The sequence below is a fragment of the Anabas testudineus genome, chromosome 23 (assembly GCF_900324465.2).
Source record: "Anabas testudineus chromosome 23, fAnaTes1.2, whole genome shotgun sequence".
Lineage (NCBI taxonomy): Eukaryota > Metazoa > Chordata > Actinopteri > Anabantiformes > Anabantidae > Anabas > Anabas testudineus.
The window spans coordinates 3,619,991-3,638,298 of NC_046631.1; the positions used below are offsets into that span (position 1 = coordinate 3,619,991).

Consider the following 18,308-nt stretch of genomic DNA (forward strand, 5'->3'; position numbering starts at 1 on the left):
TAAAAAAATACAGAAGCTGTAATACATTCGGCTGCAAAACTGGAGATAAAGAGCAGTCTATGAGACTAAATAACAAAACTTAAAGTGTGTACTATTAAAAGGGTGACTATCTAGCAGCACGTCACCTGAAGAAGTTCAACTGTCAGAAAGAGTCAAAGTTGATATATAACAATCATTTGAGCACTTATTTGAAGTGCAAGAGATAAAAGCAGCCAAACCATCAGTTTCACAGTAGAAGATGACTGCAGTTAAATAGTCAGTTAGAGAAAAAGAGGTAAAATGTCACCCAGATAAAAGCAGTCGAACTGTCATTTGAAGCGTAAAAGATAAAAGCAGTTGAAATGTCATTTGAAGACTAAGACATAAAAGCATTTGAGCTGTCATTTGAAATGACATTCTACATATTTCAAGTGGATCTTGTGAAGTTTGTATGTATGTATATGCATGTTTTGCATAATAATTGTAGAAAACAATACGGACGCAATAGTTGAAATAAGGTATTCAGTAACAATTAAGGAAAATAACTACTCTACTCTAAATTACATTTTGTTCATTTTGTTTCCAATTACAGAAGCAACTATAACAAGTAACCAATGTCAACACCAACTATATAATTAACCTTACTGAACTTTATTTTTTCCTCTCTACAAAAGCCTATTCTATTCCTTTTAACAGTGACCTTGTCTCAATGATATTGGTATTTTTTTATGTTTAGTCTCCAGTGGAAGACCAAACTAGAAAAGCTGTTGATAAAACTGTTCTGGTCCAATGTTTATTATTGTGTGATTCCCTTTCATCTGAAAATAGATGGATAGATTTTTTTTTTATTGCTCCACCTCTTTCCTTTCAATTAAGAAAACACTGACTAGCAGACAGATGTCGTGCTACATTGTCCTACGTTGTAAAGCCTGGGCCAGAAAGTAGTAAATTGACAAGTTGGAGAAGTATAAAATAAAACTTTTTAGCTTTAAATAACAGCTGTGATTGAGCACATGAGCTTCATACAGTAGCTGCGAGGCAGATATATCTTGTTATACCACATCTGAACTTTGTTGTAATTCTTGATAAGCCTGCTCGACTTACATACTGATCAGATCAGACTGAGAGATCTGAAATACAGTGGACCATTCATATGCACCACAGCGAGGTATTTGCCGCTAATCACTACCACCTTGTACAACAGTGAAATCCATCCTCTGAGACACTAAATGCTAAAATCTAACACAGATGCTAAAATATAATAGACAGAAGGCATCAAGGCAGCTGGATTAGTCACATGTCTACAGCAAGTAAGAACCAAATCACATTCTACTCAGATGCCCTATGTCATGGTCACATCGCAGCCAAAAAAGGGTGTGGATAATATACAGCCAACTGTGTGTGAGCTGCCATGACTGCAGCAGAAAGGAGCGTGGATAGCACTGAGGTCACACGCCTGCTGAGCAGATGTTGCACCATCAACCGAAACCACACGTGGCCAGGCTACCCTGAAAAGCCCACTCTTGTTCTTTTGCAAACAAAAGACGTCTACAAATTTAACTGCCTAATGTGTCCAATTGTGTAAATTGCAGTGCTTATGACTTGTGGGTAGTAAACAGGCAGATTGTTTGACAGGCCTTTGTTGGATATCATGTCTGCAGTGTATGAACAGTTCTGGAAGTCTTACAGGAGACTGTCATAAATTTAAAAGTGGCAAGTGTAACAAACACAGAGCAAGACATCAGATAAAGAGGCCCTTAGCTTGGCACCGTCACCAATCTACACACGTACAAACACTTCAACGATATTTGAAAAAGCATTCTAGAGACTCAGTGATCATGCCAAATCTCCAGTTTAAAATGGTGAGAATGTATGTCCAGATAACAAACTGGTTGAGTCAGTGTGCACTGGTGCCAAAGATAATTTGTCCACATATGCCCAGTGCTCAACCAGAGATGAGATCAAACTCCCTGAGAAAATCTCCACATAAGTTACTAAGCAGTTTCAGAAGGGACAACTGTAATGATCAGACTTTCTTCTTCTAAGTGAAAAGTAGTAGAATAGTGCCACTGTAAAAAGCATATCCTGCCAGAGTCTGAATTTTTATCAACTTAAGAGTAACAGGGCTCTGATCTTTTTTTTATTTTGGTGTTGGAGGACTGTAAACTTCCAACGCATCAACTTTGCGATATGACTGCTATAATCCTATAATCAGTGTTGTTCACTTCACTTGTCAGTGGCTATAATGTTATTGTTGATTGGTGTACTGTATGAACGCTGATGTTACTCTCCTTTCAAACCACAAGGTTTGAACTAACTGACAGAATAAGAAACGTCTGTACAAATGTCTGGCAGTCTTTTCATTTGGATTCTAAAAGATATACTGCTATTGAGATCATACTGTGATGCCTGCTTGACATCTTGGCTCTCAGGAACAACTACTGAACATATTTCATCATTTAGAAAAAAACATTGGCTTCGAGCCTGTTTTTATTACTCACTTAAGAGCACAAGGAACCAACATCAGCATCTGTTTAGTGGTTAAAAAAAAAAAAGTTACCCAGTGGACACGGAACCTCACACGTCTGCCAAATGGAACGTCAAAGTGGGTCATGTAAATGAGAGTGAATGGTCTAAAACAATGGGCTGACAAATCTGCTGTGGGTAAGGTAGGGGTGGCTGGACAGATTTAATGAAAGACAGCATATCTGACAATCAAAGCCACTCTTTCTTTCACACAGATTGGCATCAGGACTCCCTGTAGCATCGCATGCTGTGGCGAGTCTACAGACGGCACCTTATATGGCAGCAAGCGAGCCGGAGAAGAGTTCTAGTGGCTTGGGGCTTGTGAGTACTGCTTCAGAGGGCTTTAGAAACATGAACATGATGGATGGCAGCTATGTGTGTCGATGTTTGATGTCTATCCAAACATAATGTAAATAACCACAGTATTATATCATGGCTAAGAAAATAAAAACAGCTTTGAGAAGAGCTATAAACTAAGGTAGTTGTAAAAGCTGAATACCTCCACATCGGTGCAAGCCACTGAAAACAAGTCTTTTGAATGTCAAAATGTTTGCAGCCTAGAGATGTTAAAACGCAACAGGAGAGAGAGACTGAAGAGAGAAGAAGAAAGTGCATCAGGCCTCTGTGCTTTTATTGTCATCCCCTAAAAGGTTTCATCTCAGCATGTCGCTACGTTTTCACACAGAGATTGGGTTTCCATCGCGCAGTCTATGAAGAGTCTGGCTGCAGAAGGCAATTAGCAACTGACTTGTTATCGTCAATGCAGAGAGTTTGTGGGAAAGGCTAGACGTTCCAACAAGATCTAAGTAGGTCAGTTGGAGCTATAGCTGAGCTTTGGAAGGCTCATATGGTCCCTCTTCGCTATTGACTTAAGGGGCCTAATTAACTCAGCTGCTTTTTTTATTAGGGTTCAATAGCTGTGACACGGCACGTTTATAAAAAATCCACCCAATTTCTCATCATATAGAAAAATCTTTACTCATACCAGAGACCCACTCCATCCCAAAAAACGCGATGTGACCACAACAGTAGAGAGTGGAGCAAACAGGCTATAAAATCACCGGTCCAGCTTTTTGTGGTCCCTTTTTCCTGCTCCTATAAAAACCCACCACTCCATTTCAAAGACAGCGCCAGTCAACAATGGCTTACAGATGTAAAAGCCAACAGTTATGCGAGGTAGATTAGATGTCATCTGCACACTGTAAGTGCTATATATCTGCAATGATTAACATATTTTGCTGCGTACTGTACATAGTGTGGCATAATCATGTTGTGTTAACACAGTTCATCATTAAGGGAAATACAACTTTTCACCTTTTCCAGAGAGTCTTTCTCTGAACCTTCAGCTAGTTTAGCATGCCCAAACCCAGCAATAAGTAAGAATTAAAGAAGCAATAACTCATACTGCACACATATTCCCTTTTAAAGATTCTGAGTAAGGCTCACCCTTCTAACCAGTCAGAGAAAGGCAAGGTCAGGGGTGGGAGGGTTGGGAGAGAAGACTGAACCTAGAAATATTGTTTCTAATACTGTATAAAAAAATCTAATATATCTGGAAATATATAAAAATGAGGATAATACCAAATACCAGTTGGACTGTAAAATGGGTGCAAGCCTGTTAAAGTCACCACAGTATTAATTAACATAAGACTGACTGGATAAGTATTATTTCAAAATCATTAGAAGTGATATTAAATCTACTATACCTGTTCCACTCGGATCTCGTACTCCCCATTTAGCTTCTTCCCTCGAAAATACTTTGCCCTGCATGAAAAGAAGAGAAATGTGAAACATCTGACATAAATAATGTTTAAAGAACCTTTATTTTGGTAGTACCTTGCACGTACTGATAATCAGAACGCTTAAATAAATCCCTAAACAGTATACTGCTGATTGATTTGTCTCTCTTTAGGTCACGTCCACTTCAACATGTGGATTGCGTCTCTGCTGCGAGCACTCTTAACAGTCAAAACAGCCTTAAAATATCCTTTTGTTTATTTGATTGAAGGAGAGCTGAAATTTCAACAGACCTTCCAAAATACCTTGTGAGTGGGCAAAATAATGACTCATATTTTCCATGATTACAGAACCTGACCTTGTGGGATTTCAAGTAAACAGAATACCTTGGCAAAGATTAAGTAGTGAGATAAAGTGCTTTTAATAAAGACAACTCACTGATTGAAGGATAGCCCCCATGTTTTTTTTTTCTTCTTCCTGCAATGTGCTGGTGTGTCTGAGAGCGGTTTGTGTGCAATATTTAGACTGAACAGGAGACACTTGGATTCACTCTACTGTTTAGGTTTACAGAAAACCCACGGTGGACAGTTGATGTTTTTTTAATTTGTTTTTAATTTAGTTCATTTAAGCACACACTGCACAAACTTGTTTGCTGATTAATTTGAGTGTTGCAAACAGCAAGCTTGGGGATGAATGCTGCCATCACTAGACTTGTTGCACAGGTAAAAACTATAACACAGTTTAGTGACACACGCGAACAACACTGTGTCTATTACTAATTAACAACATGCCCTAATGTGCGACAGGGTGCGATAAAGAGCCACCACACAGAAACCGTGCCGAGATTGTGGTCCTTGACTCAAACATTATTTTATTTGATGAAAATTGTTTTTATCTTTTCTGCCAAATCATGAGTCAAATGTAATCAAATCAAATGTACCCTCAGCCGTTTCATGGCCCCGGGATCTGCTTTATGGCACAAGCCAAGCGTGATGATCTAACAGCGCAGACTGAGCTTCAGCTTTTTACAGTTTCTTGATGGAAGTTTAGTGAAATTGACTGAAAAGTGGATGGAAATTTTCTTGAGCCTTACAATGCAGCAAGGTTTATGGGAAATGAGGTGTTGTGCAGGAGAAATATTACAACACACACCACTGATTTAAGCTATTTACTCGCTCTGTGTTCATGCAGTAACTTGTTGTGCCCCAGTGCTCTGCGGGTCTCCGCATTGAACTCTCACCCCTCACAGGCGTGGGGCAGTTAACAATCTGTTGAGGGCTTCAGGCTGGAGCTGTGTGTATTTGAGAATCTAGGCTACAGGCTAGAGGGCTTACTGGGACGGGCCTTTTGGGATTTCGAGTGCCCCTCGACCTAGTCACACCAAGACACATTTTCCTTTTGCAGCATTTTTCTTCCAGCTTCTCACCAAACAAAGCTCCTTTATTCCCCTGCTTGTCTTCCCACATCCCACCCTTTGTTTTACATCCCCCTACATCTGTCCTTTTAAGTCTCTTCATTAACGATTATTATGATTATTATGCTCGTCGAGGGGGTTCTTGATGTTAACATCTCCCAGCTGGTGGACTGTAAAGTTTTAAGTCCCTGGCTGTTTCAATCTCTGTAATTTTGGAAGCTGTGAATCTTCAGCATGGCTGACCTACATACATGACAGGCAATGCCCTCTGTCACCCTGGACCACCACCACAGCACTGAGGCAGGGGCCTGCAGGCTCGCTGCCTAAAAATGGCTGGTATGCGTTTCAAGGTACTGCAAAACATGTCGTCACTTAGAGTGATCAATTTAATTTACAGGCCGCCAGGCTCTCTGGTTTGAACAAAACTTGTGTTCGTGACATAAACATTCAGTCTGCAAACGGGGTCTGGGCTTTCGTTGTCCCACTTGTGCACACACCCACCATATAAACATGGATCTGAATTCCTTTTTTACCAGGAGAATACTGTACATTCCCTCTTTTTTCTGCCATAATTAGGAAGTGTGTGGGCAATGTATGTAGATAAAACAAACTGTTACTCAAGGCTTTTTATTATTTTACAGTTAGGACTGATTCTACATTTATTCACCCCCCTTAACTTGATGTTATGTTAATACTGCTGAGTTTAGAAAGGAACTTTTCTATAAGGGTCACATGTTTTTCCATGAAGATTACATTCTTTCATGTGTTGGTTTAGTTCATGTTTTCTCATAGGAAGAATTCAAGGTTCATGGCAACAGGAAAAAGTTCAAGTTTCAGCTTAGTAGACAACACTACCAGTGTACGTAGGTTACAGCCTGTGAAAGCCAATAAATAACTTTTTGGACACTTGGGGGCAGCAGAAACAAGCTGTAAACACAACAATCACATAATTAGTTACTTTTGTTTAAGGTAATCTGCGTTTTATTTAAAGTATGTCCCAAAATTTAGAGGACAGAAAAAGAAATTAATGCAATATTAGTCTTTAAATCCAAAAATACTCATTGAATAAATCTGTAATATCTTTAAAATCATTGTAAGTCTGATACATTTTAATACAATATTAACTTTTCTTTGGGGGTGAGTGAGGGGTGACATCCTCTAAATGGCTGGTTTGGACACTTGGAAGAACACACTCACATATCAAGGACTCACTACGCTAAGTAAACTACATCTCAGATGTATCACGATTGTCTTCACTAAAAAACGGACATATTGATTGTTTCAGCTAAACAATATATGGTCTACTCATCACACATTTTTCAACAATTTCCTAAGTATGAGCCCCATTTTTCGAATTCTGTTAGATGATCCAACAAATACTTCATTTTATGCATAGTGAGGCTCTTTGTGCACTTCCTCACAGGTTACTATAGTGGTACATGCATCCATATCAGTTTCATCCATATCTAACCAGATGTGTTAGATCTCATGCTTCAGATACCACCACAAACTCCAATCTGATCAAAAGACATTCCTTCCTTCACCTTTTAAGACTATTTTAAGTAGAGAGTCCCTGTACTTTGTAATACTCACTTTCTAGTGTTTGCACATGGCAGTTTATGAACTTTCACCTTCTTCATGAAGTACATTGTTTTTTTCTTTAGACAAAATGTGTAATAAAAACCCTCTTCAAATGACGCAGGGCAAGCAGAAGTCCTGACATTACTGAGAAAGGTGTATAAAGAAGTTAATACTTTGCCAGAGCACGGCTGAATTGAGCAATCAGACACTCATATCATTCAGAGCACAGTGCAAACAGACTGACAGCTTCTTGGCAAAACGTCATGCATGTCAGCCTAAGAGAGAGAGAGAGAGAAGGAGACACAGAGACAGAAACGAAGGGTGGTGGCGGTGATGCTCTCGAAGTCTTTGCCTCAGTGCTGTGTACTGCTATTGTGTATCAGTCATTGCTGCAGGCCAAGCCTGTCAGGACAGAGCAGCGTTTCCCCAGAGACCTCAGCCTCTCTGCTGGAATGGCCAGGAGGAAATTCAACCCCAAGGCAGCCAGCGATGGACATACTGACACCCTCTCCTTCCCCTTTCCTTCCACTTTGGTACGTGCATACCTTCAAGTCAACAAGTAAACTGTTCCAAATTGTAGCAAAAGTTCAAGGAAATGTTCAGGACACAACAGAAATCTTTACATGTTTATGTAAAGATTTCACATATTCCCATATTTAAATGATTACTGCATCTCCACCACCTCCATTAAAGCAATTTCACCCCAGTTTTAAAGTGGCCTTTCAGAACAACTACTGCATTTACATATAGTCATTTAACAGACGCTTTTATCCAAAGCGACTTACAAGTGAGACAAGGGCAGGCAGGGTACGCGTAAGACGTCTTGTTTAAGGACCCTACAGGAGGTAGGCCACAGCATTTAGCTGTGTGGTTGTCTTCGCTCCTGAGAGAGAAGACGTGGGTGATGTTAGATGGTTACAGTTTATTGATACCACTTATCTGCCGTACATTTGTCAACAACGGAGAAACAATGTGCTGTGGCTTTAGTTATTGTAGCCTTTCCACCAGATAAAACAGTTCTGCTGTTCGCTGTGGCCTCGGTTAAACTTGTGACCGCAGATGGGATAAGATCACTGTTGATTTATGGAAATGCATGAGAAGCACAACACATCTGTTTAGAGAGTGACTGCTGGAAGACTTGTGGACCACATGATAGATTAAAAAAAAAAAAAAAAGAGTCATAACATAAATTAGAGACTTTGCCTGTGTGGTTCAAACTTTTATCTATTTCTTTTCAGCAGCACACACAGATATTTCTACAGCAAAGAAGCACACAATACGCCTATTTCCTGATGTTTCTTAATCAAGGCTTAGTCGCCCAAAAGCAGGTTTCACATTGTCCTAAAAGCATACACAGTGACAGAAAAATCCAACGCACATTCAACATGTTGCCAAAGCAGTAGTCAAATATTTTACTTGACTTTTATATAACTTGTACTTGGCTGTTTCATACTCCCTGCAGCTTCTAAAGACACCTCTGGGACATTTCTATGACATGACACACTCCAGCTCACAGTTAGAGAAAGATGTGTGATTTAGACTCACTCAATTTTTTTTTACATTGCCATCTTATCTTTAACAGCCGCTGCATCACAGCCTCTGACCACGTGCCAACAATATTTTGCATAGTAACTGTCTGAAGAGATTAAAAGTGCATTATCTGCTGAAAAGAGAGGTTTCTTTTATATGACCACCAGAAATGAAACCAACGTGAAAGCTTTCTCTAGTTGAAGATCGTCTCCTCCAGTATTATGGACAAACTGTCCGACTCCGCTTTAAGGTCAAAGCTAAAAATGTGGGCTGATGGAGATTATGCTCTTTCACAAAACTCATTTCAGTGTGAGGTCCAGTCTTTTGGTGTTGCGGCCAAAATTGCGTTCTGACTTAGAAGAGCTGCTTTGGATTAGTTCAAACACTAAGTCCAGACTGTTAAAATAGCTCAGGTGGAGCGTTTCTTTTTAACCTTTCATGCGATCAGACATCACCATCTGCTGGCCAAAGCCATTCAATTCAACACAGAAACAACAAAGCATGTGAAGAACTGACAAGGAGGTTTCTGTGAGGCTTTAATTGAACTGTAGTGCCACCCGGTGGACAAACAAATCCAACCCAATTCCTTCCCCCTTTAGATGAACATGAAAGTAGCAATAAATGAAACACATTTTGACCCAGAGTTGTATTTGAATCATTACAGTACAGGAACGCACATCATTTAATCCCTTAAATACATCTGAAATTAGATAGATCTACTTGATCCATAAGAATATGATCCAATCCGGTACTAAAGCGCCACAAACTACAAGCTCAGATTGACACAGAACCGAATAAACAATGTTAAATCATAGTCTCAACAAAAATCGAATATTAAATACATCTCAAAAGTAGGATTTACTGCAGTGCTGTTGCACTGGATTGCATTATATTGTACAGGTACTAAAAAAGCAGCCGACCGCTTGTGAGAGGCTCCTTTATTCTCTTTTCATAGTTTGTTTAGGTGAATAAAAAAACCCTGCTGTTCTCTCAAGAGCGAGGACGGCCCCTAAGAGCGAATGACAAAATGAGCCTGGACGCCTCAGAGGGAGGATGAGGATCCCCTTGACGATTTGTTGCAAAAACACCAGGGTGCGAAGAGGAACGGGCCCTTTGGAGACTTCAGCCAGCTGGCTTAAACAGGCTGCCCGGCTTTTCAGAAAACGGAGAGCATTCTAGATTCTTCTGACACATCTATCAGCGGGGCGCTTTAATTTAGTGATCATTTTTAGACATCGGCTCGATCTCCCCGCAGAGCCTCGGATACAGATGCTTCGGCACATAATGATCCCCTCTAATTCTTTCAATAAATTCAAAGGGCTGGAAATAGCTAATAACGGCTTTGCTGAGGTCGATTTACCAGCAAATGTCAGGCAACAGAATAACAATTCATGAAATGGGAGAGTGTTTTATTGATTGTGTAAAACAAACAGGGTATACTGGCTGCTGCATGTCTTGACTGCAGCCCTGCAAATTAATACCTCGATTGTGTGCGGCAAAAAGGCAGCTGACATCCGCCTCTAACATTAATCTACGTGCTTTGGATAAAAGATGAACCCATATCTTCTTATCAAAGCTGATTTAATTGTCTTTCATCTCCAAAGCAAAGGACCTTATTCTTGTTGCCATGCCAATTCTCCTCCAGCATCCAGAGAGCTATGACATGATTCTGCTAAAACCAAGGACGCAAGTTTATCACAAACAAAAAGATGACGGCCTCCTTTCAAAACGTATCACACGTAAAACAGAATGTAGCTTAATCTAAAAACGCAAAGGCAATATTAGTTTAAAAGCTGCTTGATAAACAGCATGTTAAAGAGTTACTTCACAAATAAAAGTTTATCTCTCTGCCTAGTGGCAGTGTTCCCGTCAATGCAGCATCCCATCAAGATACCCACAGCAGAACTCCCATTTCCACATTTCTGTTTTTGTCGACATTGAACAGAGAAGTGAAAATGTGTTGATTTGCAAGCTAACAAGGTTTATTCAGCTAATACTTCAGTTTTGGTAAGTTTAAATGTGAACTTTGGGCAGAGCAAACGTGCACATTCAGTTTAAATAGATCTACTTTCAGAACACAAAGGTCGAACTGTCATCTTTCATTTTCCACATACTACTTTGCTTCCTGTAGCGGGACTGTAGAGGTGCAAGCTAAAATGCTCTCTGGCTTTTGTGAACCATTGCGGAACATTTCGAAGGAGCTACACTTTGTGAACAGGAACGATTCGGGTATCGTGACCCTTAAAAACAACTCAAAGATCAGTCTATCAGGCTATCTGTTGTGCTGGGTAATGGTTTGGGAAAGTGATGTGACATGTAAAAGTCTGCTGTTCACGCCATGAAACTTGCACTCACCAGTCTGTGTGCTGATCATCAATCACCAGCAGGATCTTGGGCTTGCGTATGACAGGCTTGGCTGGCTGAGTGCTTCCAGCAGAGGCCCCCTCAGCTGCCGCCGCCGCCGCCGCCGACTTGGCGTGTGCAGCAGCGGCAACATTTTGGGCCATCTGCGCACTCTTCACCACGCTGGAGAAGGAGCTGAGGAAGCTCCCTGAGCCCGCGCCCGAGGCCGGGGCCGGGGCCGGGGCCGAGCCCTGGGTCTGGCTCGGGACAGAAGGGGGCTGCCGCCTCTCTGTGGCTGGGGAGGCGGGAGACGAGGTGGACGAACCAGGAGGGGTCGGCCTTTGCAGATCCATCATGTAGCCATTGGGAAGATTGGCCACAAAGCTGCTATCTGACAGGCGCCGGCGAAGGTAGTTCATGGTGATGGGCTGGTGGGTCGGTCAGGCCAGGTGAGATGAAGGGGAAGAAATCCTAGAGAAAGCAAATCAGACAGGGTATGTTTACAATCAGTTTCACAATGTTGGTTAAATCTGAGCATTTGCCTCACCCTAACATCCTGTTTTAATGAAAAATACATCATATTAAAGCTGCACTAATCAGTATTTTATTGGCTCGTAATAACAATAGCAACCTGGCAAATGAATGCACATAATGGGGGAAAAAAAAACCCCACAGAAAATTATCAATTAACTCTGTACTTCCCTTCAGAAACTCCTTCTAAGTCTAGGTAAATGTTTAATGGAGGCTGACATATGTCTAATTAATGAAATATTTTCTGCTGCCCCCTAATGGCCAAATATGCAAACAGCTTTCCCTATGCTCTTTAATTGCCTTTTTTATACAGTTTGTCAAGTGAGTAAAATATTTTGTAAATACAAACAATGTGGAATTTCATTTATAGGATTCAAAAAGCTTCAGGTAATGCTCAAGATTGTGTGGCACATCTAAATTTAGCACAGGTGAAAAGTGTTAAACACGCTTATTTTGTGACGTTCGCATTAATTAGCAGACATGACACGAGAGAGAGAGAGACATCCAGCTAGAAGTGTCAGATCGAGCAAGGTGCCAAACTAAATGTGATATACTTGTTATAGTGAATCAGTGTTCTGAGGTGTTTTTTTTTTTTATAGCAACTATGAAGCTGCTAATCCCGATTTGCATAAGATTAAGTCAGGCAGGGTGGGACAGCAACCGCTGGAAAATAATTCAGTGACACAACAGTGATGATGCAAAGTTGAAGCAGTGATTCACAGCTCATTTCTTTGTAAAACAGATAGAGCCCGCTGGGAAAAAGGGAAGCAGTTATATAACACATGGAACCCAGCGTGGCATAGAAGAGACATTCAAACAGATTAGCTATCAAGCCGCAACGGAGCAAGCATAGTAGCTGTGGAGAAAAGAACCCCTTAAACCTGATTAAAACTAGGCCGCTCTCATAGTAAATGGAGCTTGGATGAGATGAAAGTGCATTTCTTATTGAGGCGTCACATCTCAGGAGGACGTGCCGGGTGTTTGCGGCTGTGTTTTTCGAAATTTGAAGGGGGGGAGGAGGGTCTAAGGAGCCCACAGCAGGAGGAACACATGAATGTAGTCGGATGATCAGCATCAGGAGGTCTTTGTGCAGAGTCAAAGTTGTAGCTTCTACATAATCACCTGTCAGCAAGAAACTGAAATCTGACAGACTCGTGGATGTAAGCTCCATAGATGCAGCTCTACTACTGTGGTTAGGAACAGTACTAATCATAGCTGTTGTGTAATGTTTCTTTTTTCCCAATACTGCACAGATTCCTCAAGGGGGAATTCTCTTTTCTCCCTGCAGAGAAAGAGAGAGAGAGAGAGAGAGAGAGACCGGTGAGCAGGATGGGGAAGGATCTGTAGTCTTCTTCTGTCTCTGCACCTCAAACCCCATCGACTGTGACAGTTCAGCAAACCTGAACGATATTGTTACTGCCTGAAAAGTACATCACTAATGATGCGTTAGTACTTCCCACTCTGTCTGTGTGGGACTTCACCCCAGACCCATGAATCCATAAAAAGAAATAAGTCCTTAAAGCAGAATAAGCTGTAAACATAACACCAACCTACTCTCACCTTATAAAGTAGATGGGACTAACCAACTCCTGAGGGAAATATCTTGCTCTTTATTGGCTAAATGCTCAAACTACTACGGCTGTTTGCTGCATTAAGACGGAACAATATGAGAAAATAAGCAAATTACAATTTCTCTCTCATTGACTGTGCCCTCTGCAGCTCTAGTATTGCAGTCTGGCGCATAAAATTCAGCTTTTTCTGTATCCTCACCAAGACCTGAAATCTGACCTCAAGTGGCACCATGTCTTCATCAAAGCAAACCTTTAATAAATGAGTCTGCAGATTCTGCCCAGGCACATTTTAACAAAACAGATGCTCCCTGTCACAGTGATTAACACCAAAACAGGAGATGAAAAGTGCCTTCCAGTAGCCAAGCTGAGAAGCCCATCACTGAGAGAAGGGGTCTCCTTGTGGGAATTATGCTTGAGGAGCTTAAAGGGCAAAGTGGCAGGACTTAAGTCGAACGATCAGATTGATACTGTCTGCTGAAATGCTACAGTCTCCACTTTCTCAACACCCTGTAAGCTGCTTTTTCCTCTGTGCCTGAGCACATTGGAAGCTATTCACTCCTTATAGGCTTTGCTTCTCAGTCCCTCATTGCAGTAGTGGGAGAAAACCACGGGAACCCCCGTGCTCTGCTACTGCAGATCTGGTTGCAAACATCAGTGCGAGGACAGCCCCAGACCTCAAAGCGCCCCAATAAAAACCTAATGTTGAGCGCTGATGAGAAATTCAGTAAGCAGTGCATAAAGGAAATATAACATAGCAAAGAAGACTTCGGCTCAGCGCTAATCACAGGCTCCGCTCTCTAATGAGGGGGAAGAACGGGATAATTCCACACCACACTCTAGGACCCCTGCTGATGTGTGTGTTGGCGTGTGTTTTTCTATATTTAAAAAAAAAAACAACAACAACTTGTAATTGATGAAGATAGATGACAAGAGACGGCGTTGGCCCCTCTGTTAAATCTATCACATATTCTGAATGGCTCCTCCGTGTGAATTTACACATCGACGCCTGAGAGGATTGTTGACTAATTAGCGACGGGGACATGCAGTAGTGTCATCCCATCTTTTTTGATAAATGTAACATTCACTTTTCCCACTTTACATGTCCAAATGATCCAATAATGACCAACAGACGGAGGGTTTAGCACTGGTTATGGTTCATGTTGGAGTTTATTATAAACCTTCACGTCATGTTATGTGTATAAGTGATTCCATTTACTATGACAAGATTAACATTTAATGAACTAGCAGGAATGTTAATCTAAAATGATGGCTGCCTTTAGCTCTCTTGACCAGAACCTTCGTCACACCCACCCACACACACACACACACACAAACAGTCAACGTACTTTACTGGTGAACTGTAACAGGCTTAAAGGGATCAGTGTGTGGCTCCCTGGTGTGTGGTGTGTCACCACGAGCACCCGAACATGGCTTTTATTATTCATGACAGTCTGAGCTGAGGGGCAAGGGGGTGTAACCAGCTACTGGACTCAAGTCAAAGCGAGAAAAAACAAACTGAAGAGAGGTGGGTGAGCACAAAGTCAGCGTTCAGACTGCCCCCGAGGCATTTTGGACAACTGGAAATAAACATGTGGGTCTCGCTTCCAGATGGATATTTTATGACAGCTGATGCTGGAGTTTTACAGTGAAAACTCAATGGAGTCAGAACTGTTGTCATGGCTACCGTTGTTTTTTCGCCGCAGGATTATTTATCGCTTGGCTTTTGTTTTTTTGACATGATATACTCCACACACACACAACATCAGTAATGATTGACTTGACTTTTTAACCAAGTCAGATTGAAGGATGGAGGATGATTCCCATTAATTTCTGACTACTGGTCCTTTTCTCAGTGACACCACGAGCCTTATCATGTCCTTTTGACCAGTGTTTGTATCTGGAAGGCTTCTCACACTACTTGTATACAGAGTTTCTATGTGATGCACTGCTCGGACATCATCTCAACAATCATTTTAACAGCAGATGAGATGCAGCATTTTTACATTCGCTTAGCAAATTGAGTTTTAGTCCTGGGTCCAATGCAGTAGCCCAACTAAGTAAAACACCACTCTTACTTTGCAGGGAACAGTGATGCTAACATGATGACTCATCATTGTGGGTCTAGCACTGTGCCACCTTCTTATGTTGCTACGAGGAGTGCACTAAGAGGCTACATAAGCTTCGGTAGAGCTTTCTACCACACAAGGAGTGTGGGGGTAACATTGATATATGTGGCTGTGTAATTTTCATGTGACTCCTACAGGAATTTAAATAGTATTCGCTCTGTATTTTGGAAGTCATTACTAGAATTTCTCCACCAAATAAAGGTGATTATTGATATATAGAGCTGAGTCAGTCTATCAGAGGTAGACTAGACACACACTTCATAAATGGCTGCCACTGGCATGAACTTAAAGCTAAAACCCTTCGCTCCCTCTGCAGCGGCTGAAACGTCTAGAGCGAAGACAGTGTTGAGTAGTTGTGGGAGGTTGTGTGGACGCTCGGCGCTTATTCTCATCAGACAGTAGAAAACTTGTAAAGTGCCAGCTTGTGAAGACGTTATTAGGCTTAGGCTGTTGATCTCCCTGTGTGAAAAAGGGGAACATGCTGTGAAATGCTTTCAGTGCGCTGCCTCTATTTTGTAGGGACATTACAGGCGTTTTCACACAAGACGTCAAAAAGGAGAACGTGGACATTATTACAACACTAAAATGACTTGTAGTTGAGAAACGGTGGAGGAGCTTAAATTGCAATCTGAAAACCTCGCTGCTTCTCGTGTTTTCCAAAACGACCCGGCAGGAAGGAGAAAATCACAGCGGAACTGTGAAACTCCATGACTGCAGCATCAGAGTGTGCTCAGCGACACAACAGCGGCGAGAGCGTCTGCAAGCAGTGACGAGGCGGCGAGGCGAGGAGTCCCGGCCGGGTGTCACCATGCATGTGACCTCACTGCACTTCTCACTGCAGACACCTCACATTAGTATCCGCACACACACACAGACAGTGACTCATGAGGGATTCAGACTCAGACTTTGTTGCTGTTGGGCTACTCAGAACCATCTCAAGAAGCCATCAGGTTAAAACCAAACACCCCTCTCAGCTCAGTGAACACCCAGGTTTATGCTTCTCATGCAAACTTGCAAGATTTTAAAAGCTGTCAAACATTACGTCAATTTGTGACCTACTTCCACACAATCTACTATCAACTCAACAGGCTGCTTATGAATCATTTTCATATCAACAGCATCAGAAGCATATTGATTTCAAGTTCCATTCACCAGCCCCCACATTACTACAAGCTGCGTCTCCATCACAAACCGGACTCTGTGCAGCGTGAAGTCTGGCGCACACCGAGGACCAGTGAACCAGCTAATTAAGGACAAAAAGGTCACAGCTATTTTACAATTTATCATTTCCCTCGAAAAAAAAAAAAAACTCATATAGGATCATTAATGGCTGCAGCGAGCCTTTCATGCTGAAGGGCATCTGCTGGGAGATAAATGATCCAAGTGTTTAGAGACAAGACACTGTCCGCCTTCTGTGCCCCGGCATTATTTCACATTATTTATTGAGCAGTATATGGGTTAAATAGGGGTTAAAGCTGGACATTATCATGATGTAAAGTTCAAAAAAACTCAACTGGGGCTGAAATATTTTAGGAATCAGTGTGACATCTTTAGAAGGGATGTTTCCCCTTTAAATGATTATAATAAAGGCTGATGTGTGTCCCCTATTATGAGAGGAAACTTTGTCATTCAGCTGCTTTTCCGCTGGTAATCGTGGAATGGATCCCCTCACACACACACACACACACACACACACACACACACACACACACACACACACACACACACACACACACACACACACACACACATCTCCCTCCTCTAGTCTAAGTGACTGGACCATGGGCAGCAGAGACAGTGTTGAGGGGGGGAATCCCTGCACACAGCTCCTGTCGATCAAACATCAGTTCACATCCAAACGCTGCGTTTACACCACATCTTATTTCAAAATAAATGATAATAATAATAATAATAATAATAATAATAATACCCGGAAAAGATGCAGGTGATTGTGCAAACAGCACAGCCCGCAGCAGGGAAACACACACACACACACACACACACACACACACACACACACACGCTGACAACAATAAAAAAAAAAAAAAGCAAACGTAGGAAGGATGGAAGAAACGCGCACTCTTTACCTGAGCGGCTGTTAGTGATGATGAGGATGATGATGAGGAGCCAGTGTCGGATGAGGACCCTTCTTCTTCTTTCCTTCTTTCTTCTTCTACCGGTGCTGCTTCTTCTTCTTCTGCTGTGATCGGGTCCTCCTCAGCCTCCCAGCCAAAGCCCCCCCCCCCCCCCCCCACTCTCTCTCTCTCTCTCTCTCTCTCTCTCTCTCTCTCTCTCTCTCTCCTCCACAATGCATGCCGGGAACGTGAGGGGATGCAGCGCATCATTACCGCAGTCGCTCCGTGCAGCTCATTGGTCACAGCCGCCTGTAATTAAGCATCTCCCCCTAAAGTAAAAGACAATGAACAACTATTTATTTGGGAATATTTGAACATTTTTAAAGTTATGTTTGACTGGAAATGTGCTTGATATGAAAATAAACACTTAAAGTGACGAACCTACAGGAGATTAGCAGATGACTCTGCAAAAAATTTTTAGATTTTAGCTATTTTATGTCATTATTAATATTATTTTCAGACCAAAATCAAGACAGCAGAGGATGAATATTAGACTTGTATCAGGTGGAGATTCATTTGTTTCACTCGCTTCCTGTTTGCTAATATAATGTTTTTTTTTTCAACTGCCCCCTAGTGGCCAAAATAATTTAACACTGCTTTAAATATGATCCCCCTAAAGTTTGCTTCTCAGTCCTTCTGCCTTCCAACAGGACTAGCTACTACTATTTTTGATAAAATAATTAGTGAACAAATTAAACATAGAAATGAAATGACTTAGACATCTGTCAGGCTGCTATAACAGAGGTAAATATTTGATGATGGCACTTAGGTGCAGGAGTACAAGCCGACTCACAGCTGTCACTGATGTAACAGGGTGTAATAACAACATCATTAA

The 18,308-nt window shown here is 41.6% G+C and overlaps 1 protein-coding gene across 2 annotated transcripts in view; it reads right to left on the minus strand.

Annotated features, from left to right (window-relative positions):
* LOC113163449 (synapsin-3) overlaps positions 1-17,480 on the minus strand; it is a 72,534-nt gene extending 55,054 nt beyond the window's left edge. Inside the window, exons 1-3 of one of the 2 annotated variants that reach the window (XM_026362078.1) lie at positions 17,426-17,480; positions 11,123-11,581; positions 4,212-4,269 (exon numbers count right to left, since the gene is read on the minus strand). In XM_026362078.1, coding sequence (XP_026217863.1) covers positions 4,212-4,269; positions 11,123-11,529 — 465 coding nt within the window. In that variant the 5' untranslated portion in view covers positions 11,530-11,581; positions 17,426-17,480. Of the gene's footprint in view, positions 1-4,211; positions 4,270-11,122; positions 11,582-17,425 lie in introns of those variants that run through there. The other variant, XM_026362079.2, reaches the window with a different exon arrangement.
* Between the last annotated feature and the right edge of the window lie 828 nt (positions 17,481-18,308).